The 26698-nt window shown below is 41.8% G+C and overlaps 1 protein-coding gene across 8 annotated transcripts in view; it reads left to right on the top strand.

Annotated features, from left to right (window-relative positions):
• MAPRE2 (microtubule associated protein RP/EB family member 2) overlaps window positions 1-26698 on the top strand; it is a 187210-nt gene that overhangs the window by 131294 nt on the left and 29218 nt on the right. For all 8 annotated transcript variants that reach the window (XR_015153749.1, XM_086372776.1, XM_086372775.1 and 5 more), the window contains 2 exons: window positions 8598-8743; window positions 11508-11721. Coding sequence is in view for 7 of the 8 variants with exons in the window: in XM_086372776.1 (XP_086228902.1) it covers window positions 8598-8743; window positions 11508-11721 (360 nt within the window). In the remaining variant the exon portion in view is untranslated. The remainder of the gene's footprint in view (window positions 1-8597; window positions 8744-11507; window positions 11722-26698) is intronic.

The raw sequence follows: 26698 nt of genomic DNA, 5'->3' as shown, positions 1-26698 counted from the left end.
ATCCCCAAATCAACCTCATTAGTGTCATCTGAAAATAAAATTAAGAGTACAGTTCCATGTAAATAGAATTAAAGAGAATACAATAGGAAGAAATTTAACGAAGAATTGTAAGACACACTAAAAACTTTGAAACATCATTGGAGGAACTTAAGTGGAAAGATATCTCCTGTTTGTGGATTGGAAAACCTAATGTTTTTAAGATGGCATTGCTCCCCAAATTAATCTTTAGATTCAGTTAAGTCCCTGTCAGAATCTCAACTACCTTTTTACAGGAATTGAGCTGATTCTAAGATTAATAGGTAAATTCATGGAACTCAGAACAGCTGAAGGAATCTTGAAAAGGAAAAACAAGGTTTGAAGACATCTACTTTTGATTTGAAAACTGATTACAAACCTGTAGTAATCAGGACAGTGTTACTGGCCCAAGGATGGGTATATAGATGGAATAGAATTGAAAGCTCAGGAATAAACCATATATATATCATTAATTGATTTCAACAAGAGTGCCAAGATAATTAAATGGTGCTGGGACAGCTGAATGGTCATGTGCAAAATAATGACATTTGGATCCAAACTTCACAGCATATAGAAGAAATAATTGAAAATGCATCATTGACCTAAATGTAAGAACTAAAACCAAACAACTTTTAGAAGAAAAGTGAAATCATTATGCATTTGGATTAAGCAATGGTTTCTTAGATATGACAGAAGCCAAGTAATTACCAAAAGAAACAATGGATGAATTGTGCTTCATCAAAGTTAAAAAATTTTGTGCTTCAAAGGATATCATCAAGAAAAAGACTCATCAGGGACCTCCCTTGACGGTTCAGTGACTAAGACTTTGCACTCCCAATGCAGGGGGTCCAGGTTCAATCCCTGATCAGGGATCTAGATCCCACATGCAGCAACTAAAGATTCTCCATACCACAACTAAAGATCCTGCATGTTACAAGGATAGAAGATCCCACTGGATCCTGTGTGCCACAACTAAGACCTGGTGCAGCCTAAAGAAATAAATATTTTTAAAAGAAGAAAAAGACAATCCACAGGAAAAAATATTTGCAAAGCAAATATCTGATAAAAGATTTGTTTCTGAAATGTAGAAAAAAACTCTTAAATTCACCAATAAGAAGATATTTAACCCCATTTAAAAATGAGCGAGGGATTAGCACTGGAGAAGGAAATAGCAACCTACTCCAGTATTCTTGCATGGAAAATTCCATGGACAGAGGAGTCCAGTGGGCTACAGTCCATGGGGTCTCAAAGAGTTGGACATGACTGAGCAACTAACCCCACCCCCTGCAAAGGATTTGCATAAACATTTCTCCAAAGAAGATATACAAATAGTCAAAAAGCATATGGAAGAGATGTTTAACGTCATTTGTCTTTAGGGAAATCAAAAATTTACATGCACTAGGATGGCTGGAATCAAAAAGACAGTAAATGTTGGTGAAGGTCTGGAGAACCTGGAACCCTCATACATTGCTGGTGGGTTGTGAAATGGAGCACCTGCTTTGGAAAACAGTCTGGCTGTCCCTCAAAATGTTAAACACAAAGGTGCCATTTTCCACTCCTAGGTATATCTCAGGAGAATAGAAAACTTATGTTCATGCAAAATCTTGTACATGAGTGTTTGTAGCAGCCTTGCTCATAATAACCCCAAAGTGAAAACAACTCAAATGTTGATCAGCTGATGATTGAATCAATAAAATATGTTGTATTCATACAATGGAGTATTATTCAGCCATAAAAAAAGAACATGACGTTCTGAGACATGCCACAACCTGGATGAACCTGGGAAAGATTTTGCTGAGTGAGTGAAACCGGATACAAAGGCCACATACTTTGTGATTCCATTTATATGAAATGTCCAGAGTAAGCAAGTCCATAGCAACTGAAAACTGATTTAGTGCTTAATTACCATGGCCTTGGAGGAGGAGAGAGTCAAGAGTCTCAGCTAACATGACTGGGATTTTTTTGGCAGGTGAAAATCTTGAAAATCTTCTGGAAATAGAAAGTGGATAGAGGCATGATTCTGTGACTGTATTAAAAACCTCTGGATTATAAACTTTAGAAGATTGAACTTCATGGTATATGAATTATATTTCAATAGAGCTCTGTCATTACATAGTAAATGACTACTTTTAAAAGAAAATCTATTTTCTTCATGCTGTGAATGACAAATTCAAAAATATTACAGAAAGAATAAGTGCATAATAGAATTTGAGAAATTTTTGAGGAAAGGGAGAGGATAAATTATGCTCCATGTAGTAATACATGTGATTGTTGTCGTTTAGTCACTAAGTCTGACTCTCTTGTGAACCCACGGGCTGTGACCCCCAGCTTTGTCCATTGGATTTCCCAGACAAGAATGCTGGGAATTTCCTTCTCCAGGGGATCTTCGCGACCCAAGGGTCAAACTCAGGTCTCCTGCATTGGCAGGCAGATTGGCAGTACTCTTTACCACTGAGCCACCAGGAAGAGTGTGCAAATATCACAGGGACAGGACCCCCCCCCCAAAAAAAAAAAAACTAGGAAGTGACTTTAAGAGCATGTATTAGAAAAGTCGTAGAGAGTAAAAGCAGTTATTCCTTGGTGGGAAGAGTATAGATTATTTATGAAACGATGGTGTTCATCACCTCCTTAACTTTATCAATCAGCATTTGGGGTTGGAACATAGAAAATAATTGTGGCAAGTTGAAGCAGAGACAGATTTACAGAAACGATACTGGGCAGCTCAGAGTCTTTGGGGAAGCAAGCTCAGAAGATGACAGCAAGCAAAAGATGCTAAGAAACTAGAAAGAGAGCCTCGCTCAAGCCACTGGCTTGGGATGGTCAGGGTGATGCTGGGCTGCTCCAGCTTCTGCTAGATCCCACCGCGGCCATCATGACCAAATTCTAATGGTCCCTGCATGTTTCACTCACTCCCTCAAGATTTGGAAACCTAGGCAACAGCATCCAAAGACAGAGCCTAAGTCACAGGCTGGGTGTGGGGAAAGGACTGTCCACCCACCTTCGGTGCTATGGTGGGAGGCAGGACCCTCTTGCATCAAGTCAGATGGGAAGGTGTCCAATTGCTGGGGAGCCAAAAATGCTATTTTCACTGACATTTGGAATAACTAAAATTAGAACCATCCTTTACATCATAGACCGAAATAAATTCCACATGGATTCAGAATGTAAATGTAAAAGTTGAGACCATAAAAGTACTTAAAGAAAATACACATGCATATTTATGTAATCTTGGCTTGGGAAAGTTGCTAAGCATGATATAAAAATCAGAAGGCCATTAAAAATGTCAGTAGAGAATATTTAATGATCCGGAAAGGGAATCACGGTCTGTTAAATTAAAAAAAAAAAAAAAGAATGGGTTGTGCCAGAATATTAACAGTGGTTTTCTCTGGATGATGAGATGGAGATGATTTTTTGTTCCTTGCTTCACATACTGTAAGATTTTTTTTTTCCTCAAAAGCTGCTATTACTTTTCAAATTTGGAAAATGAGTGATTTGCTTGGTAGGTTTGTAAGAATGCGTAGATACTGGTGTCTCCATAAGTAAACCTTATGCTAAACACTACAGAAGTGAAAATAACTCTTTAAATGGCAGGTAATAAGACACTTGTGTTTAGACATCCCCTTTTCTATAAAAATTATGTTGAATGGCTATTGGTATTGGCTCCATCTGGTGGCACGTCAAAAGGAAGACCCAGATAATGGATGACAGCTGTAAGAACACCGCTCCCCCCCCCTCCCCCGCCAGGGTCCTGATGCTTATTTCCTCTAGTGTATTTTGTTTTGGTTTGTTTTATGTTGTCTTGTTTTTAAGAGAACCCATCTGCTTGACTACAGAATCCCAGTTTTGTACTCAGGGTATTGGTGTCTAAAGGAGGCATCACAGATGTAAAGATTCTGGAGGTGATAACTTATTGTGGCCTTTATTTTGTCACCTTATCAGTTCAGTTCAGTCGCTCAGTCATGTCCGACTCTTCAGGACCCCATGAACCACTGCACACCAGGCCTCCCTGTCCATCACCAACTCCTGGATTTTACCCAAACTCATGTCCATTGAATCGGTGACACCATCCAACCATCTCATCCTCTGTTGTCCCTTTCTCCTCCTGCCTTCAATCTTTCCCAGCATCAGGGTCTTTTCAAATGAGTCAGCTCTTCACATCAGGTGGCCAAAGTATTGGAGTTTCAGCTTCAACATCAGTCCTTCCAATGAATACCCAGGGCTGCTCTCCTTTAGGATGGACTGGTTGGATCTCCTTGCAGTCCAAGGGACTCTCAAGAGTCTTCTCCAACACCACAGTTCAAAAGCATCAATTCTTCGGCGCTCAGTTTTCTTTGTAGTCCAACTCTCGCATCCATACATGACCACTGGAAGAACCATAGCCTTGACTAGACGGACCTTTGTTGACAAAGCAATGTCTTTGCTTTTTAATACGCTGTCTAGGTTGGTCATAACTTTCCGTACCAAGGAGTAAGCGTCTTTTAATTTCATGGCTGCGGTCACTATCTGCAGGGATTTTGGAGCCTAAAAAAATAAAGTCAGCCACTGTTTCCCCGTCTATTTGCCATGAAGTAATGGAACAGGCTGCCATGGTCTTAGTTTTCTGAATGTTGAGCTTTAAGCCAGCTTTTTCACTCTCCTCTTTCACTTTCATCAAGAGTCTCTTTAGTTCTTCTTCACTTTCTGCCATAACGGTGGTGTCATCTGCATATCTGAGGTAATTGGTTTTTCTCTGAGCAATCTTGATTCCAGCTTGTGCTTCATCCAGCCCAGCATTTCTACTCTACATATAAGTTAAATAAGCAGGGTGACAATATACAGCCTTGTTTCTATTTGGAACCAGTCTGTTCCATGTCCAGTTCTAACTTGCTTCCTGACCTGCATACAGGTTTCTCAAGAGGCAGGTCAGGTGGTCTGGTATTCCCATCTCTTTCAGAATTTTCCAGTTTATTTTGATTCACACAGTCAAAGCCTTTGGCATAGTCAATAAAGCAGAAATAGATGTTTTTCTGGAACTCTCTTGCTTTTTCCATGATCCAGCATATGTTGGCAATTTGATCTCTCATTCCTCTGCCTTTTCTAAAACCAGCTTGAACATCAGGAAGTTCTTGGTTCACATATTGCTGAAGCCTGGCTTGGAGAATTTTGAGCATGACTTTACTAGCGTGTGAGATGAGTGCAATTGTGCAGTAGTTTGAGCATTCTTTGGCATTGTCTTTCTTTGGGATTGGAATGAAAACTGACCTTTTCCAGTCCTGTGGCCACTGCTGAGTTTTCCAAATTTGCTGGCATATTGAGTGTGGCACTTTCACAGCATCATCTTTTAGGGTTTGAAATAGCTCAACTGGAATTCCATCACCTCCACTAGCTTTGTTTGTAGTGATGCTTCCTAAGGCCCACTTGACTTCACATTACAGGATGTCTGGAATCTAGGTGAGTGATCACACCATCGTGATTATCTGGGTCATGAAGATCTTTTTTTGTACAGTTCTTCTGTGTATTCTTGCCACTTCTTCTTCAGCTTCTGTTAAGTGACGTCACTCAGTCGTGTCCGACTCTTTGTGATCCCATGGACTGTAACCTACCAGGCTCCTTTGTCCATGGGATTTTCTAAGCAAGAGTACTGGAGTGGATTGCCCTTTCCTTCTCCAGGAGATCTTCCCGACCCAGAGATTGAACCCAGGTCTCCCGCATTGTAGGCAGATGCTTTACTGTCTGAGCCATCAGGGACCATTTCTGTCCTTTATTGAGCCCATCTTTGCATGAAATGTTCCCTTGGTATCTCTAATTTTCTTGAGGAGCTCTCTAGTCTTTCCCATTCTATTGTTTTCCTCTATTTCTTTGCATTGATCGCTGAGGAAGACTTTCTTATCTCTCCTTGCTATTCTCTGGAACTCTGCATTCAGATGCTTATATCTTTCCTTTTCTCCTTTGCTTTTCGCTTCTCTTCTTTTCACAGCTATTTGTAAGGCCTCCTCAGACAGCCATTTTGCTTTTTTGCATTTCTTTTCCATGGGGATGGTCTTGATCCCTGTCTCCTGTACAGTGTCACGAACCTCCGTCCATAGTTCATCAGGCACTCTATCAGATCTAGACCCTTAAATCTATTTCTCTCTTCCACTGTATAATCATAAGGGATTTGATTTAGGTCATACCTGAATGATCTAGTGGTTTTCCCCACTTTCTTCAATTTAAGTCTGATTTTGGCAATAAGGAGTTCATGATCTGAGCCACAGTCAGCTCCCAGTCTTGTTTTTGCTGACTGTATAGAGCTTCTCCGTCTTTGATTGCAAAGAATATAATCAATCTGATTTCAGTGTTGACCATCTGGTGATGTCCATGTGTAGAGTCTTCTCTTGTGTTGTTGGAAGAGGGTGTTTGTTATGACCAGTGTATTTTCCTGGCAAAACTCTATTAGCCTTTGCCCTGCTTCATTCTGTACTCCAAGAGCAAATTTGCCTGTTACTCCAGGTGTTTCTTGACTTCCTACTTTTGCATTCCAGTCGCCTATAATGAAAAGGACATCTTTTTTGAGTGTTAGTTCTAAAAGGTCTTGTAGGTCTTCATGGAACCATTCAACTTCAGCTTCTTCAGCATTACTGGTTGGGGCATAGACTTGGATTACCGTGATATCGAATGGTTTGCCTTGGAAACGAACAGAGATCATTCTGTCGTTTTTGAGATTGCATCTAAGTACTGCATTTTGGACTCTTTTGTTGACTGTGGTGGCTACTCTATACTCTAAGGGGCTTCCCTGGTGGCTCAGAGGTTAAAGCGTCTGCCTCCAATGCAGGAGACCTGAATTCGATCCCTGGGTCGGGAAGATCCCCTGGAGAAGGAAATAATAACCCACTCCAGTATTCTTGCCTGGAGAATCCCATGGATGGAGAAGCCTGGTGGGCTACAGTCCATGGGGTCACAAAGAGTCGCACACGACTCAACGACTTCACTATCACTATACTCTAAGGGATTCCTGCCCACAGTAGTAGATATGATGGTCATCTGAGTTAAATTCACCCATTGCAGTCCATCTTAGTTCGCTGATTCCTAGAATGTCAATGTTCGCTCTTGCCATCTCCTGTTTGACCACTTCCAATTTGCCTTGACTCACCTTATATTCTTACCTTCAAATAATGGGTTGCCTCACTGTTTTGTATTTAGCAGCAGCCCCTAGTTCCTTGATAGGGCTTCTCTGGTGGCTCAGACAGTAAAGAATCTGCCTGCAATGCAGGAGACCCGGGTTCGATCCCTGGGTTGGGAAGATCCCTTGGAGAAGGGAGTGGCAACCCACTCCAGTATCTATCCTGGAAAATCTCATGGACAGAGGAGCTTGGTGGGCTAGCCCATGGGACCACAAAGAGCTGTACACGATTAAGCAACTAACATTTTCTGCTTCCCTCTTTTCTTGGATTCCTATCTCAGTAAAGGATGCTTAGCCTCCCTTTGACATAAGAGACCAAGTAGTCTCTTCCTATGTAAGGGAGAGTTTCTCAAACAGAATGAAAGGCTTCTTACAAAACCTTGATACCAGTGGATGGAGGGGAGCCCTTTATGTTCAAAAAGGCATATTACTGGCATATTATAGAAACAGACTGAGAGATCTGGAGAAGTGCAGAAGCAAAGAAAACTCACAAATGGCCATTTGTTCCCATTCTCACCACTCAATTTCTTTTCCTACTTGTAAAAGAAAGATAATCTTTCTGACTTGGAATTTCTTTTACTAAATGCCTTTAGCCTTTACTGTTAAGAAGATATGAATTAGTATGTGTGATCCCTCTGCAATTTTCTAGTTGAAATTGTCATGATCTAAGAGTTCTTCATAAAAATGTCCATACAGATATATATGAAAGACCTACTAATGAACCCTTTTTTCTATGACTATTTCCTCAAGGGACTTATCGGACATGTCTATTATTTTCATTTCTCAGTCATAAACAGCATGATTCTGAACTTCTGTAAGTTTCAGCCTCCATGTCTCCATCCTTCATGTTAATATAGGAACCCCATTGCTCTGGACTGGAATTAAATCGGTACACAACTATTTTTGGTATTAGATGGCTTAGTTAAACAGTTTCACCTCAGCCATTTTGCAGGGTGGGTTTAAAACAGCTTGGGCGTCGTATACATACTCTTTTTCTGAGCTCCATATTTCCTGTAGTTTGCTCGTGTAGACATTTTCGGCTGTTTTTCTCTTATATATGTTAATGATTTGGAGCCGGTAGCAGCTCGATGGAAGGAAAAATATGCTCCTTTTTTTTCTGAGAGAAGCTAAGAAGAGTTGCTGTCACCCTGATTTCCTTACGTGTTAAAGAATGAAGTTCTGTTCATTGTTCATGGAATCTGGTGATGCTGTCGTGAAGCGCGTCTGTACCACAGTGGTTAGGGGTGAGGAAGTGGAGGAGCTGCATCCAGCTGCACCCCTGCCCTCCAGCACCCAGCCCTGGTGGGCCAGGAGGTGTGGCTGCAGTGAGGAGAGGAGCACACAGCAGGAGGGCTGAGGACGTGGGGCTCCCTCCTGCCCAGCACCGCTCAGACACACGTGGTACCTTCAGACTCACACCTGTCCTGTCCTTGTCTCTTTTCAGGAGCAGCCTACTGCCAGTTCATGGACATGCTCTTCCCAGGCTGCATTAGTTTGAAGAAGGTAAAATTTCAGGCGAAGTTGGAGCATGAATACATTCACAATTTTAAGCTTCTGCAAGCATCGTTCAAGCGAATGAATGTTGATAAGGTAGGAGACAGATTTGTACCTCCGTAAAAGGCATCATCTTTGCTTAACCTTCTTTTTGTGCAGAAATCCAAAAACATTTCAAGGGGCTATATCTTGATATCAGTAGGCTGAGTTCTGTATGTACAGCATAAAGCACAACCCTCACTTCTCATACCTGATTGAGGTTTTTATCTAAGATTTCTAAACTTGTAGCCATTCAACTAAAAATTCTAACAGAAATCATGAATGCTAAAATGTTCTTATTCTGTATTAGCAATGCAGGTGAGAAATTTTCATGTTTGCCAGATGCCACTGTGGCTCTTCGTATGTTTTGTTTCTTTAAAGAAATCACAAAATCCCGAACAAATGGCATGGCTTTGAATCGTAACACCATGACTTGAGCAAGTTATTTAAATTCTTTGAGTATACCCATCTGTAAAATGGGATTGGCATCCCGGTCCCTGTGGTTATGAAGTTAAAGTGAGGGACTACCTGTCCCGAGAGTCCCGTGTATGTACTCAGATTCTCACTCATTGTCCATAAAATGTTCTTTTACCCGCTTTGAACTTTAAAATTTTGTCCTGGCGTGATACAAATGAAGTTAGGCTGGAGTCCTTTTCCTCCCATAAGGACTATTGCTGAAGCCCATTCAGTTCATATACGTACTAAATTCATAGTCTTTATTTAGGATATAGCTCTTGGAGGGAATAAGTTGGAAAGAAATGGATTTTAAATAAGGAAAAAAAGAAAAGCAAGGGAGAAATGGAAAACTTTTCTTTGCATAGTAATAAATAGTCTATGAAAATAAAAAAATTAAATATTGGGTTATAAGAGGTTAAAAGAAAACAGAAAAGTTTGCTGAACTGTATATATTTTTAATTTAATGCAGTTAGTGTCTTCAAAGCATATAATTAAAGCATTCTTATCAAAATATTAAGAAAATTTTGGCTTCTCATTATTTGTATTGCAAAACATATAATCTCTTACACATTTCAACCTCTTGAATCATTTTCAAGTTTATGACCTTTGCTGTGGTTAATTTGCATCTTGGCTCCTTGTGTATTTATTCAAAACTAAAGCGTAGAGTGTACCTAGAACTATCACAACCTTGTTAATCAACTATAATCCAGTATAAAATAGCAAGTTAAATAAAGAGTTGTGCAGGGTCTCCTTCCTCATTAGCATCATTTCTCTGTACATTTCTGTACTATTTCTGGGTACGTGTTTCTAGATCGAATAGAAAAGAGACGCCCATTCGTGGGTTTATTGACGGAACTTGCCATGTACCAAAATTGCGGCTTCATATCCGTAGAAGTGTTCACACAGAGAGCGGGTTAGCCATTGGTAAGAATGTTGAAGATTAAAAAGAAAAGAATATTGGAGATAAAATTCTGATGCTGTCACTGGAGGGACAGTGACCTTGATGACCTTCATTGGCCTCTCCAGCTTAATATGCTACGATTCTACCCAAAGGTCCTGGTGTGGAGACAGTGTCCCTGTCCGTGTTGTTCTAGCCTGTGACAGCACAGGAGAAGTACCTGTATAGATATTTGCTTGTCACCTCTGATTTTGGACTTATGACCTCGGGACTTTCATTTTGATAGGAAATGCAAAATTAAGTCAACAGAACTAAGTACCTGCTTTGACTGGCTAATGCAGCAGCAGCATCTAAAACTGTTGATATGTGTTCATGTTTGACAGAAAGCAGAATACGGTAGCATGTTAATGAAAGGCCCTTGTGCTCCAAGAAGGCGCTTTCTAAAATAATCACAGTATTAGCATAAACAAAAGTTACAAAATATTTATAAATAGTACAGTGTTTCTTTTTAATAGTACAATATTTATTTTTAATAGAAAATATTTATAAATAGTACCATGAAAAGACCTCTGAAGGTAATACCGATTGGCTTTTTAGGTTACCAATAGGAAAGTACTCCATGAAAAGCTATCTTCGTCTCAGAAATTGACATAAATGCTGAGTGTCTCCTCCTCCAGGAGAAGACTCCCCTCCCTTCTGTGACTTCTGTGACTTCAGTCCCTTCTGTGACTCCCCTCACCTGAATCCATTTCTCTTTTCCTCCGCACCCCCATCCACCCATGGCACATTAACTGTGCTCCTGTGTAGCCCGTGAATTACTGTGCCCTGTATTGTGGTTAGTTGCTTTTATTTTATGCTTGTGTCTCTACATTGTAAATAAGTTCCATGAAAGCTCATTTTGTTTCAGAAGAACCATTAGATTAGTGTGTGTTTTCATTGACTTGAGTTCCTATTCATTGGTACTCTCTAACAGTTACAGTTTAAGAGCTTATTCCAACACAACTGGACCAGGTGTTATAAAGAAATAAGGAAAACCCATCGAGCTGTGTGTGTTGGAACAACACAACATCCCAGACGCAGATGTTCTTAAGGGGAGATGCTCTGGCAATAAACATTCTATGAAGAGGCTCCGCCCTTCTTGACAGCTTGGGGTATTCCTTATTTTGGAAGGTTTATTCAGATGTGTTAAATATTCCAGGCAAATTAGCTGCAACCTTTTAATTTTCCTTATGGTTTGTTCGGATGTATTAAACATCCCAGGAGAATCAGCTACACCATTTTAATTTTTCTTTAGTATAATGAAGAATTCTATGGATTTGGGGATACCGCTGGCTAAGACACTAGGGCAGAGGCCAGGAGGCATGAATTGCAGACACAGGGAAATAGTTCTGTTTCAGGAGCTGTTCAGTTGTGTTAAATACAAACCAGCCTGGGGGTTGTGACTCACCCGGTGCTTTTATACTGCAGGTAATTCCCGTGGAGAAGCTGGTGAAAGGGCGTTTCCAGGACAACCTGGATTTTATCCAGTGGTTTAAGAAGTTCTACGATGCTAACTACGATGGGAAGGAGTATGACCCCGTAGAGGCACGACAAGGGCAAGACGCAATCCCTCCTCCCGACCCGGGCGAACAGATCTTCAACCTGCCCAAGAAGTCCCACCATGCCAACTCCCCCACAGCAGGTACTGGAGCAGTGTCTTTCTGGAGTCACTTTCGTGTTGGGAAATGCCTCCGGCCCCCCCTGTGCTATCCTGTGTTTGCTTGGTTCTTCCCAGTAGTCAGTATTTTCACACCTCTGGATGATGTTTATTGTTGTCTGTTTGACCACATTTATCTTCCTAGTAATAAGTCTAACAATCAGGATTTAAACTATTAAAAAGGCAGAACAGTTCACTGGGTGTCACTGAAGCTGTACAACTTCAGGGATAGATTGTATTTTCCTTTTTCGTTTTTTGAGAAATTTCAAGTAATGTGATTAGATTTCAAGATATTTTTATTGTTTAATTGCGGCCAGTAGATCTAGAATATGAACTTGTTAACACTTTTAAATATGGATCATATTCTGTAATCCTTCAGAGGAAATTCATGAAAAATCCATCCTGTCTCCTGTGTGGGCAGTGCCAGTTTTTATGGGACCACGCTCAGCAAGACCTCACTTAGCCAACTTGGTCCAAAAGTGAAGTCACTAATGATAAATACCTGAAACTTTAAAAAATGTTTTAACTTTTCTAGAGAAAAATCTTTGCAAGATATGTTACAAACATTCTTTCCTAAAAAAAATCAGACTTTACCAAGCAGAATGTGTTCCTGTTAAATGAGGGTCATTATTATAAACACCAGCTGTGGTACTGGACAGTTAAACAATGAAATCCTCAGAAACCATGTGTTTCCATTTGAAAACCAGCATTTACACTTGTTAATTCAGTAACCTTCATATTATCAGAATACACATTCCTTATTTATGCCCAATCTCTAATCAGAATGATTAAAAATGGTTATAATAAGACTTCCCAGATGGCCCAGTGGTAAAGAATCTGCCTGCCAATTCAGGAGACACAGGTTCAACCCCTGGGTCGGGAAGATCTCTTAGAGAAGAAAACGGCAACCCGCTTTCTTGCCTGGAAAATATTCTTGCCTGGAAAATCCCATGGACAGAGGAACCTGGCGGGCTGTAGTCCATGACGTCACAAAGATTTTGACACAACTTAACTGAGCACGCGTGCGTGCAGTAGTAAACAATGAGTACAGGTATCTGGAACTCAAGGAAGTGTCAGCTAGAGATAAACATTTGGTGAGTCTCCCACATCCAGGTAATTGAGGCTGGAAGTTAGTCCTGAGTAAGAAAGGGGGAGTGCCCGAGGAACTTGAACATTTAATGTTTGGGTAGAAAAGGAGGGACTCACCTGGGAGCAGGGAAGATGCCATAAAGATGGAAAGAAATGAGGGAATAACGTGTCAGGGGAGCAGAACAGTTATCAGTGTCTAAACCTGTTGAGGAGTCCAGTACACTGAGGACTGGGAGGGTCCGTTGGATGTTTCAACTTGGGGGTCTCTTAGTAGAGTGATGGGTCCAGGAATGGGTTAAAGGAATTGGAGGAAGGAAACTCAGCATAAAAATCCCAACTTTGAAGCCATAGAATTAAATAAGCTTAAAAAAAAAAAAAGACAAGAGACTTCCCTGGTGGTCCAGTGGTTAAGAATCCACCTGCCAGGGCAGGAGACATGGATTCAATCCCTAGTCCAGGAAGATCCCACATGCCTCCAAGCACCTAAGCCTGTGCTCCACAGCTAGAGCCCATGTGCCCAGAGCCTGTGCTCTGCAGCAAAAGAAAAGTGAAAGTGAAGTCGCTCAGTCGTGTCCGACTCTTTTCGACCCCATGGACTGTAGGCTGTAGCCTATCACGCTCCTCCATCCATGGGATTTTCCAGGCAAGAATACTGGAGTGGGTTGCCATTTCCTTCTCCAGAGGATCTTCCTGACCCAGGGATCAAAGCCGGGTCTCCCGCATTGTAGGCAGACGCTTTACCGTCTGAGCCCGCAATGAGAAACCCGAGCATCACAACGAAGAGTAACCCTTGCTCACCGCACCAGCAAAGACCCAATGCAGCTGTAAATAAATAAACGAAGCACAGATCTTTGGGAACACATACACTTAAGGGCAAGAAGAAAACCCTTGCTAAACTGAGAAAAGGAGGAACATTGGGGGAAAAAACAGCTCAGTAGCAGAGTAGAACGTTTCTAGCAAGAGGGTCCAGCAGAAGCACCAAGTATTAATTGTGGAGAGCTCGAGTAGGATAAAGCCTGAAAGTAGGCTGAGGAAATCTGGCTCCTGGGAGGTGAGTAATTGTCCTTGAGCAAAATTGGTCTGTTGAAATGCTGAATCCATCCACCTCGATGGCACTGGCTTAACAAGGGTGTTACACACAGCTGTGAAAGTGATGTGGGGGAGGAGATTCTGCCTTCACCGAAAGGTCAGGAAAAAGGTGGAGGACAATAAAAACATTTTGATGGTATGTTTCCCCATTTTGATGGGGAAGAGCTGACAGATGCTTTAGAAAGTTAGACTTGGGGGGAACAATGGTATTGTCCTGGATTTGATTTTGTTTGCTTTTCGGACAAGACACTAGGAGCCGGTTTGTAAGATGGGAGAAAGATTCTCTGAGAAGGACTGTAGCAGGACTCAAGAGGGGAAACTGGTGGAGCGTGACCCTGAGGCTGCAGGGAGAAAAATGGGGTCAGGGCCATCAAAAGAGGTTTGGAGAGGAAAGGGAATGTGTTTTCCTTTTGGGGGGGACAGAGGTGCTGGAAGAGGTTGGGTAAAAATGAAGCCACAGGGAAACTGGGAAACCAAAACGTACGGCGGTTTAAATTGGCCTTCAGCTTTGATCAGAGGCTATCATTCTTCTTGGACCAGAATCGAGAAGGGGAGTGCTGTGCCTCCTCCGGAGCCGGGGAGATACAGGCAGGTGGGGGTGGGGGGACAAGGAGGTGTGAAAACCAAGATTGGCTGGTAGCGCTGGCCTCCGGCTCTTTTTCTGTAACTGCTAATGATGTCCCAGTTCATCTTGAATCGCAGCTGCCACTTTTTCAAGTTTTCAGCAGTAGACCTGGACAGGCCTCAAAACATTTTTCTTCTGCGACCATAACGTGTCCTTAAACTGGCACCAACCGCCCCCCCGCGCCCCCCCCCCCCCACACACAAAAGAACTGTCCTTGTGCTGCCTTGGCCTTGCTTTCCAGGATCTCCCTCATCTGTCTTTCACAAAAGCCACAGAGAACCTTGTGCCATTTTGATAGAAAGAATGTCCATGAGCCTGGAAGAGAAATAATAGTGTTTCCAGAGCTTAACTTCTCAGGTAACAAAGCTCAGGAAACAGATGATAAGTTTGGTTTCTTGTGTTCGGGAAGGCAGTATTCCTCAGGCTTGTGCTCCTGATGCCTTGACCGCGTTTACCTCACTGGTCCTAATCAAAGACAAAGGATATTTCCAGGAGTCAGACCAGCCGTCCCCTTTTTTATGAACAATGTCCTGACTCTTGGACACGGTAGGGTAGTAAAACTACACTGAAAAAATGATAGCTCAGGTATGCGTCACATGTATACATCACCATGACAGGTAGAATACGGTTTTAAAAGCTATCATAGGAGAAAGACTCCTATAAATACAGTGAGAGTGCATTTTTTTCCCTTAGGGGTCGTGTATCCAACTCTTGGTAAAGCAGCCAAGAAAATGTAAGCCAGAATATTCTAAAAGTCAGAATAGGTATAGAATCTGCACTATCAAATTCATATACTTTAGAAAGAGTTCCTAGAATACTTATCCAGAGCCTATTTGCTCTTTCTTTTACATTTATTTGATTTTTGTTTTTTTTTTAATTGACATACAAGACTATATTAGTTTCAGGTGTATAATATAGAGACATTTTGTTATTTGTATACATTGCAAAGTGATCACTACAGTGATTCTAATTACCATCTGAACCGTACAAAGTTAATACAATATTCATGACTATATTCCTTATGCTGTGTTTTATAACCTCATGCCTTATTTACTTTATGACTGAAATGTGTGTTTCTTGATCCACTTTATTTGCTCTTTCTTAATTTGGATAGAATTATAACAAACATGGGGGTATCGTTTCTCAGCATGTACCTTATTAGGGCAGGGGGTACAGTGATAGCTATAGAAAGTATGAGTATCAGTAAAAGAAAAGACAGAAAAACCCCAAATGTTATCAGTGGTCCAGCAGCCTGAGATATTTATTGCTGAATCACAGAGTGCCATGTGTCTGTCGTCCTCAGGATCCACACAATACCAGCCCTCAGAGTTCCCTTCTAATTCTTAAGATTTTAATTTTCTCTTGATAATCAGCTCTCCCATAAACTGTTTTGCAATCTCTAAACTGGCCTCTCTGCCTCTTCTAAAACCATTCAAAGCCATCCTCGAACGCAAGTCTGATTTTGTCCATTCAAAATGTAAGACAAGCCCTGGTGGCCTAGTGGTTGGGATTCTGGGCTTTCAATACCATGGCCCATGTTCAGTCCCTGATCAGAGAGCTGAGATCCCACAAGCTGTGCTGCATGGCCAGAAAGGAAAAAAAAAAAAAGTTAAGACAAATTAAACTGCTTGATGAGGTGAGGGCCCCCAGCTGTCTGGGAAGTTCACCTACGTACATCAGTTATTTCAGAGTGATGCCAGGTTAGTAACACTCAGAAGTCATTTGTTTCCACCTCTAAGCCTTGGTCATTTCTTAATTATCTGCATTAGTGAAAACAAGCAACGTCTGGTATAATTGAAAATAGGAGATGGTCTTTTTTTTTTTTTTTCACTTTGGCTTTGAAATATTTAGTCCATTTTGCAGTGGCTTTATCTCACTCTACTTCAGTAAGCTAATATTAAAGCTAACGTGCAGGTCCTGGCTATCATACATGAAGAGTAGTATGCGGGAGCCAGTGTGCCTTGTGGCAAAGAGGCCATGTTAGAATTGGGAAAAGTGATCATGGGATGGATTGTCCACATTGATAATTAAGAAAGGACTGTCTACATGGGAAGAAAAAAATTGTGTTTTTACATCATACAGAGTACTTATACAGCCACGCACCATAGGTGATTTGCTTGTGTACAAAATAAATGCACTACAGATGCTCGATGCGTTCTGTCTCTGTGAGAATGTGCCAGATTTTTTGCCATTTCAGACAACAGGATATTCTGTGGATTCAGAGAAGCTATAGAGCTTGTTGATGTGTGTGTGTGTGGGTGACTTAGCTGGGCTGTAGAAAGCTTCAGCATGGCACAGGCTTTTGCTAAGGATGAATGGCTGCCTGGCAAAGTCCTATTCTATCTCCATCCTGAGAAATTGCATCTTGAATTGCTTTTGATCTACCAACTAGGAACATGTATTAAAATGCACATTTTCATAATGACAGATATCTGTTAAGTACATATATCATCGTGAGTCATGTTTATAAATTTATTGCTGCCAGCCATATCTGCAACTTGAGATATCTGTCAGGGGGATCAGTTCTTATGTCTGAGCACTTACTAAACTTAAAAGGAAATTTGAAGTTGCGGTTCCTATAGCAACCACAGCTTAGACATGTTGCAAATCCACATATATTAATGTACTTAAATCAAACTCCCATATACAAATATAGTGTGGTGGATTTAGAGTTGCTGTGGAAATTGATTTTGAGCTTTCTCTTTTCCTTAGGGACTTTAGCATTCCGGCCTCAAAATAAGATTAAACAGAAATACTAGAAAATGATTTCAAAAAGGAAGCAACCTAAGACATAGAATAGAATAAAGCATTTGAATGATCATAATTAAATTCCTAAATGGAGATTTAAATAAATCCAAACAGCATTTTTCAGAAACTGTATTGAGTATATGAATACTCTCACTCTCAATTATCTTTAATTTGGGGTTCTTGAAGGCCGTTGATACAACCTTAACAAAGTGATTGTGTTTATTTACCAGTGTTTGCATATTTTTTGAGTACCTGTAATCTAAGTAAGCATCACCGATCACCACTGGGTAAAGAAGAGTTGCTTTTACTTTCCCACAAAGTTTAATTTGTTTTATGTCTTTTAGGAGGAACAGTGAAATGTAGCAGTTTACAGTGGTTTTTTAAAATCCTTGTTCTGATCTTGATTTTCTGGGCCAGAATGTGGTCTGTCTTGGTCATTGTCACTTGAAAAGAATATGCATTCTGCAGTTGTTGGTTGCATGGTGTTTTAGAAATATCAATATCAAGGTAGTAGACGGTGTTATTCAGATCATCTATGTTTTTACTGCTTTTTCTTTTTAGTAGTTATCAAGTTCTAACAGTTGCTGCAGAGAGCATTAACATTAATTATGGAATTATCGATGTGTCCTTTTAATTCTGGGCTTCCCAGGTGGCTCAGTGGTAAAGAATTCAGCTACCAACGCAGGAGACGCAGGTTCAATCCCTGGATTGGAAGATCCCCTGAAAGAGGAAATGGAAAGCTACTCCAGTGTTCTTGCCTGGGAAATCCCATAGACAGAGGAGCCTGGAGGGCTATAGCCCATAGGTTCACAGTCAGACACAACTTAGCTACTAAACAGCAGCAGCTCTTTAATTCTAGTAATTTTTGTTTCCTGTGTTTAGGTTCATAGAAATTTCTGATTGTTGAGTCATCCTGATGAATTGACCTTTCTATTTTATGAGGTGCCCCTCTTTAGCTTTGGTAAAAGGTATCTCTGTCTTAGAGTCTATTTTATCTGATATTAATGGAGCCACTCCAACTTTCTTATGCTTACTGTTTGCATGGTGTATCTTTCTTCATATAGGGAAATTCCCACCTGTCTTTGGCTTGATATTTAAAGTATGTTTCTTATAAGCAGCAGGTAATTGGGTCTTGCATTTTCTATTCATTCTGGTAGTCTGTTGACATTGGAGTGTCCAGTTCATTGTTAATTTACTTATTGATTTGGCTAGAGTTAGAGCTACCATATTATCATTTGTTTTCTGCTTGTCCCCTCTGTTTTTTTATATTTCTCTTTCCCTGTTGTCTTCTGAAGTAAAAAAAAAATTTTTAATATTTCACCTTATTTTATCTATTGCCTTTTTAACAGTATCTCTTTGCATTAATTTTTTTTCAGCAGTTGCTTTAAGGATTACCATACATATTATATTCTTGCCTTTTCACAGTGTGCTTTATACCATTTCATGTAAAATGGAACCCTGATGACCCTTCCCTCCAGTGTTCTTTGCTTTGCCTATCATACGTATTATACTATAAACATATATACATTATAAATGCCACAAGACAATGTTATAACTTTTGTTTTAAATCAGTGCTGTATTATATGGTGGCTTTTGAGCACTTGCAGTGTGCTTACTCCGCATTGAAATGTGCTGTATGTATAAAATGCATGCTGAATTTAGAAGACTTGATATGGGAAAAATATAAAACTAGCTTAATAATTTTTATATTTATTACATGTAGAAATGATAATTTGCATATATTGTGTATATTTGACATGTATAAAAAATTAATTTCAAGATTTTTTTAATGTGGCTATTAGAAGCAGTTTATTTACATGGCTCCTATTATATTTCTATTAGGCAGTGCTGCTTTAATTAGTCATATGAATTTTAAAGACATTAAGAGAAAAATTTATTTTTCATATTTTTACTATTTCCAGTGTTCTTCATTCATTCCTGAGCATCTGAGTTCCTTACTAATTTCATTTCTCTTCAGACCCAATAACTTTAAAACAGAAAAAGAAGTTATCTCTTGTAAAGCAGGTACAATGACAGCAGATTCTTTTAGTTTTCCTTTTTCTGTGAATGCCTTTATTTCACCCTCATTCTTGAAGGATATTTCCTAGATAAAGAATTCAAACGGCTCTTGTATTCTTCCCTCTCTCCCGTTAGGGCTTCCTCGGTGGCTCAGTAGGAATCTGCCAGCAATGCAGGAGATGTGGGTTCAGTCCCTGGGTGGGGAAGACCCCCTGGAGCAGGAAATGGCAACCCACTCCAGTAGTCTTGCCTGGAGAATCCCATGGACAGAGGAGCCTGGAAGGCTTTGGTTTATTGGGTCGAAAAGAGTCGGACACGACTGTAGTGACTGCGCACGCTCTCCCATTAAAGATGTCTTTCCACTTTCTGTGGCCAGAAATGCGTGCTCACACTAATCACCTTCCCTTGTAGTGGATAGGCTGTTTTCTCTGGATGCAGTTAAGATTTCTTTCTCTGTGGGTTTCAGTAGTGTGACTGTGATGTGCCTGATTTAATCAAAGTTCTCTTTTGAATTTATCTTATTTTGGAGTTCATTAAACTTTTTAAGTCTCCAAGCGAATGTCTTTTACCATATTGGGGAGATTTTCAGCATTTTTTTTAAGTATTTTTTCAGCTTCATTCTCTGTAACCTATATTTCTGGAACTTCATTTTTCCATATATTAGAGCTTTAGATATTATCCCTCAGGTCCCTGAGGCTCTGTTCGTTTTTCCCAGTATTCTCTCTATTCTTTAGATGGTTTCTATTAATGTATCTTCAGGTTGACCCTCTTCTTTCTCTGTCATCTCCATTTACTGCTGAGCATTTTTTATATTTCAACTATTTCTTTCAGTTTTAATTTTTTTTTAATTTCCCTGTTGAGAGTGCCTATCTTTCATTTATTATAAGCATACTTTACTTGATGGAAATGGTCATGATGGCTGCTTTAAAGTTCTTGTCTGCTATATCCACCATTTCTTGACTCTTCATATGGTGAGTAATTTTGGATTGTATCCTAGACATTGTGATGTTATGTCATGAGACTCTGCATTTTGTTTTACTGCTCTGGTGAGCGTTGATGTTTCTTATTTAACAGGCTTTAGTTCAAGAGTCCAAGTAAAAAGTACTCAAGAAGCTAAATTCCACTCAGGAGTTCTAACCTTGACCTCAGGGCTGTACCTTTATACAAGACCTTTGTCCTTATTATTGCCACGATGTAAGGCTTCGTTTACCTTTTGAGAAACTCCACTCTTTAAATACAAATGTTGGTCTCAACCCCAAAGTCATCATTCACTCCAAGAAATGCATGTTTTTCATATCTTCTCTTTAGACTAAAACAGCCCATGATGACGTTTACTCCCGAGAACCGCATTAGGATGAGCACAGGCAGCGTCACCTTTCTTGTCCCTTCGTAGTCTCTCCCTCAAAAGGAGTCGTGCTTGTTTATTCTTACAACTTATCTGCCTGGTACTGCTGTCCCGCAGTCCCCAGTCACTAACCACATACTCTGTTAGCCACATACCTACTTCAAGGATCAAATGTTAATGTTAAAAAATCATGCAATATCAACTCATAACAAGGAAGAAATGCATTTTTCTTGCCAGTCTCATAATTAGCAAGACTCCTTTTTAAATGGGTGTTCAATAGCACCCCACTCCAGTACTCTTGTCTGGAAAATCCCATGGACGGAGGAGCCTGGTAGGCTGCAGTCCATGGGGTCGCTAAGGGTTGGACACGACTGAGCGACTTCTCATTCCCTTTTCACTTTCATGCATTGGAGAAGGAAATGGCAACCCACTCCAGTATTCTTGCCTGGAGTATCCCAGGGACAGCAGAGCCTGGTGGGTTGCAGTCCATGGGGTCGCTGAGAGTTGGACATGACTGAACCGACTTCACTTCACTTTAGCACTTCTCCTTATTATATGAACAATGTATCTTTCACTCAATCCCTGCCCTCCATCAGCGTGGCACGCCCTTGGCCTGTTTGTATTGAGGAATCATCCCCTAAGATTCATACCAATGGCTGCTCCTTTACCTACATTTAGGCCTGGAGAAAATGGGGGAGGGTGTGGATTATAGTGGTCCAATAACCTAGATTCTTAAAGGACATTCCCTACTCCTTGGAAGGAGAGTGGGGGTAATGGTGACTTTGCTCCTCCAGTTACACATCTGTCATATGTGAAATATATAAGCTAGATGTCAGGATACTTTTCTCCTCAAAGTATAGTTAAAACTGTGTTCCTCTATCTGTAACCATCATAAAACCACAGTGTAAAATACGAGCAGCACTCTGCCCTGCAGGATACTGAATATCTGCGAGTTTGGAATATCAGGCACAAAGGGAAACCAAGAGTTGTGAAGAATTGAGGAGCCTCAGAGAAGACTCTGCTGGCAGTGTCTGTGGAAGAGGCCGGAGCTTCTTCCTGGGAAGAGACGTGCGTCTTCCATTTCTACCCTAATGTGTTTGTTTCAGGAGACAGCACCTTTGACACCTTTGAGCTACTAATTCAGTTTATAAGTTTTAATTATTTTGGCTTCTTAGAGTCAAAGTGTATCACAGGTTGGGGTTTTTGAAATTTACTATGCATTTTTAATGGAAGTTAAGGAAAGGGAAAATGTGTAAAATTCTATTGTGGTTCGGTCACTAAGTCTGACTCTTTGTGACCCCATGGACTGCAGCACACCAGGCTTCCCTGTCCTTCTCTATCTCTTGGAGTTTGCTCAAATTGAGATCCATTGAGTCAGACACGATGTCTAACCGTCCCACCCTCTGCCTCCCCCTCCTCCTCTTGCCTTCAGTCTTTCCCCGCATCAGAGTGTTTCCCAATGAATTGGCTCTTCGCATCAGATATAGAGGGAGTAAGTACTGAATACATACTGAATGCCCACTGTTGTTCTAAACATTTAACCTGTTTGAGCTCAGTTGAGCTTCACAGCAGTCCTAAATGGTAGACAGTCCCCAGCCCACCCCTATTTTAGAGTCGAAGAAACGGAGGCACAGAGATGTTCAATAACTTGTCAGCGTCACACACTGGAAACTGGGAGCCCTGTGGTTCCAGAGTCTAGTGCTCTTTTAACTACTGGGTTGTTATATTGCCTCTCAAATATCCTTCTCTGATGGCTCAGATGGTAAAGGATCTGCCTGCAGTGTAGGAGACAAGCGTTCAGTCCTTGGGTTGGGAAGATCCCCTGGAGGAGGGAATGGCTGCCCCGTTCAGTCCTTGGGTTGGGAAGATCCCCTGGAGGAGGGAATGGCTGCCCCGTTCAGTCCTTGGGTTGGGAAGATCCCCTGGAGAAGGGAATGGCTGCCCACGCCAGTATTCTTAGTGGCTTCCTGGGTGGCGCTAGTGGTAAAGAACCCGCCTGACAAAGTCAGAGACGTAAGAGATGCGAGTTCGATCCCTGGGTCAGGAAGATCCCCTGGAGGAGGGCATGGCAACCCAATCCAATATTCTTGCCTGGAGAATCCCATGGATAGAGGAGCTTGGCAGGCTATGGTCCATGGGATCACAAAGAGCTGGACATGACTGAAGTGACCTAGCACATGTGCACTCAAATATCACGGATATGGTCTTATCTTATGTTCTTCTCTTCTTCCCACACGAACTGAACTGCAGTAAAATTTCACAAACCAAATTGAAATTGCATAGTTAGTGAAGGAAATAAAAGGCCCTCCAGTGTTGTAAAGGCTTGAAACAGAGCACATGCCGTTCTATTTGAATGGTGTTTATGTTTTTAAACAGCTATAATTTTTAGAAGTTCAAAAACATTTGCATTTATCCTTGGAATAGGCTCTGGGGTGAGAGTCACTATATTTTATATATGTTTGTAAATGCAGGAAACAAACATTCAGCTACTTGTTCCAGGCCTCCTATCAACTCCAAAGCAGAAATGTGTATAAAGTCCAGAAAATCGAGCCCTAGGTTCATGGGAATACTAATCTCTGATTTCTTAATCCTTCAATTCAGATCATTCTCTGAGTAGATGATCTGGGTCATTTCAAAGTGAAGAGTAAGCCCCTTGGACAAAACCAGCACGAATTTCAGCACGCCACACTCTGTGCCCTTACATGGGACTTGGCAGGAGGAGGTGAGGGCCTCCACCGTTGCCCTGTCTTCATCCGGGAAGCAGATCATCCTGGCTCTCTTCTTTTTTCGGCTGTGCAGCACGGCATGTGGGATCTTAGTTCCCCGACCAGGAATCAAACCCATGCCCCCTGCAGTGGAGGTGCAGAGTCTTAACCACTGGACCACCAGGGAGGTCTGTCCTGGCCCCATTTTAAACAGTACTGGGTCCTTTCATCACCAGCATTGGGTCATTCTTACACAGCTGCTCCCTGCATGCATTTCCATGATGGATCATCCCTTTTCTCTCCTTAGGTATAATAACTTGGCGCTTTGCTTCTTAGCCTCACAGGAAAGCTTGTCAAACCTCAAAAGGCAGTGACTTAGCATTTATTTGTTTCCATGAGCAGACTATCACGAGTCACCAGTGAGCCTGTTTTTCTTCATCACTGGTGCCTTTCTTTGTCCTTTGGTATGGTGGGCGGGAACTGAAGACAGTTTTGACCTGAAGAATTCTCTTGATCCCCCTGGAATTGGGTGAACCAAACTGTCAACCAGTTCTGTCTTGTTCAATCATTGTTTCCACGTTGCTTGACACATAGAAGGTTCTCACGTAGTATTTGTTGAATTGATTTAAACTGAATCACTCCAGTGTCCCTGTGGATCAAGGAGAATGCAACATTTACGCCAGCACGAGGCTGTTTGGACGTCTTCGCCAATCGTCTCCATCACTTGAGGAGCCCCTGACGCCGTAGCTCAGAAAATGGCATAGTGCACTACACAGGAGCTCAGAAAATAGTTCTTAAACAACAGTTTCTTTTTGTTGGCTTCCTTGGCCTTTTGTGAAAGCTTTACTTGAATTCTTATTTAGTCTTTCAACAGCTATTTAAGGCACTGTGAGAGGTTCTGGAAATAGACAGGGAATCAGGAAGTTACAGCCTATGAGGAAGTCTGGCACTAAATAGACAACAGCATTAAAGTGAGGTAAGTGCAGTGAGGGTGTGTTAGGAAGAAGACCACGTGAGCTGACCTAGCATACTCTAGGAAAGCTTCTTGGACGACATGAGGTTTGACTAAGACTTAGCGAATGAGTAGGAGTTAGCCAGGTGAAGGGTATGGAAAAGAGCCTTGCAAACAGAATAGAATGTTGCAGTCAAAAGAGAGCATGCTCAGACTTCCCTGTTGGCTCAGTGGTTAAGAATCTGCCTGCTAGTGCAGGGGACGTGAGTTCGATCCCTGGTCCGGGAAGATCCCTCAAGCTGCAGGGCAGCTAAAGCCCCTGCGCCACAACTACTGAGCCTGTGCACCCTAGAGCTTCCCAGCAAGAGAAGCCACTGCAGTGAGAAGCTGGAGCACTGCACCTAGAGAGTAGCCCACGCTCATTGCAACTAGAGAAAGCCCACGGACAGCCAGTACCAAAGACACAGCACAGCCAAAAATAAATAATAATTTTTTTAAAGAAAGAACATGCAGTATTCAGTAAAGTGCATGTCGTTCCATATAGACATTGAGATGTGAGGCTGGCTGCAGAGGTGAGCCAGGGCCCTTGTATCATGTGTGAAGAGGCAGTATTCATGTCCTGTTGCTGCAGAACTACTACCAACTTAGCAGCCTAAAACAACACTCATGTAGTGTGTCACAGCCTCTAAAGTCCAGGCACAGCTTCGTCTTGTTCTCTGCCTTCGGTTCTCACCAGGCTGCAATCCAGGCATCTGCTGGGGTGTGGTCTAATCATAGGCTCGACCGGGGAAAACTCCCTTGTGTTGTTGGCAGCTTCCCTGAGGCTGCAGGACTGAGGCTTCAGTTCCTTGCTGGCAGCTACTCCTAGTTCCCATAGGCTACCTGCGATTCCTTACCCCATGGGCTTCTCCAACGTGGGTGCTTGCGGTAGAGGTCGACTTCTTCAAGGCCAGGAGGGCGAGTCTCTAGTGTGCCTGCCAGTCAGAGAGAGAATCCTATAGGATTCCATGTGATGGGAGTGACATTCCATCACCTTTCCCATATTCTGTTGGTTGGAAGCAAGCCACAGGTCCCACCCATGCTCTCAGGGAGAGTGGGTACGCCAGGAGGTGAAGAACACAATGGGGCAGTCGCCTGAAGTTCTGTAGTCACAGATGTTTACAATTTGTTATGAGGATTCTGGGGAGTCATTGAAAGGTTTTAAGTACAACAGCCAAGAAGCTGGTGCAGCCAACCATGTAGGAGAGGAGGGTGGCCTGAACAGAAGTCACAGCCATGTGGGTTATAGAGACTTTATGGAGGTTTAATCAACAAAACTTGATGGTAATATGATATGAGACGTAAAGGACAGGGGAAGCCAAGGATAAATGATGCACAGGTTTCTGGCTTGGTCATTGGGTGGTAAAAGCAGAAAACTGGTTGTTGTCATTGTTCATTCACGTCCAACTCTTTGCGACCCCATGGACTGCAGCCTACCAGGCTTCCCTGTCCTTCACTGTCCTTAGGAGTTTGCTCAAACTCATGTCCATCGAGTCAGTGATGTCATCCAACCATCTCATCCTCTGTCACCGCCTTCTCCTCTTGCCCTCAATCTTTCCCAACATCAGGGTCTTTTCCAATGAGTTGGCTCTTCACATCAGGTGGCCAAAGTAATGAAGCTTCAGCTTCAGCCCTTCCGATGAAAATTCAGGCTTGATTTCCTTTAGGATTAACCTGGAGTGGGAGTCAACTGGAATGGAGGAGAGTAGGTGATTAGAGTGGGGCTCAGCTCTGGTTCTCACCTCCCAAAGCTTCTGCAGCTCTGTGGCTTCAGCCTGTTTCTGTCTTTGCAAGAGAGGCCCAGTAAGATAGTGTTAATGGAGCACAGGGAACTTAACCACCATCATCAAGACAACCTGAAACGCTTGGTCTTGTCAGTGGAGCCAGTAGGTCTCTGACTGAACATCATAAAGGATGAACATAAGTAGTTGTGTTCCCCAGAATGGCCATCTTAGTCTCTAAGCTTCTGGCTTAAATCATGGCTGTATGCCAGGAGTGCATGTCACACTGATGTCATGGTGACGCCCGTGCGTCTTTACTCTCAGTGGGCTGACTGGGGTTGCTGGGCTCGTTCAGCCACCAGCGTTCCTTATTGCTGCAGTAAACAAGCAAGGGAGTGTTCCCCTCAATTATAATCGGAATGCTGGTGCATGTTATTTTCACAGGGGTAAGGGAGCTTCTCTACTTCTAGAGAGAAATTGCTCTGAGAACAATTTCAAAACAAGAATCTGAACTTGTTAGAATAAGATAGTAATTGTTTGACACCTTATGCGTTGCAAAGCACACTGAATTCTCTACCAGGATGTGAGGGATATGAAAAGTCAGCTTATCAAAAGAAATACATACCATGC

Source organism: Bos grunniens, chromosome 24, assembly GCF_055505025.1.
Source record: "Bos grunniens cultivar Pamir isolate PY7600 chromosome 24, Bosgru_T2T1.0, whole genome shotgun sequence".
Lineage (NCBI taxonomy): Eukaryota > Metazoa > Chordata > Mammalia > Artiodactyla > Bovidae > Bos > Bos grunniens.
Note: the sequence above shows the minus strand (reverse complement) of the source record. Positions and strands in the feature narration are given on the sequence as shown.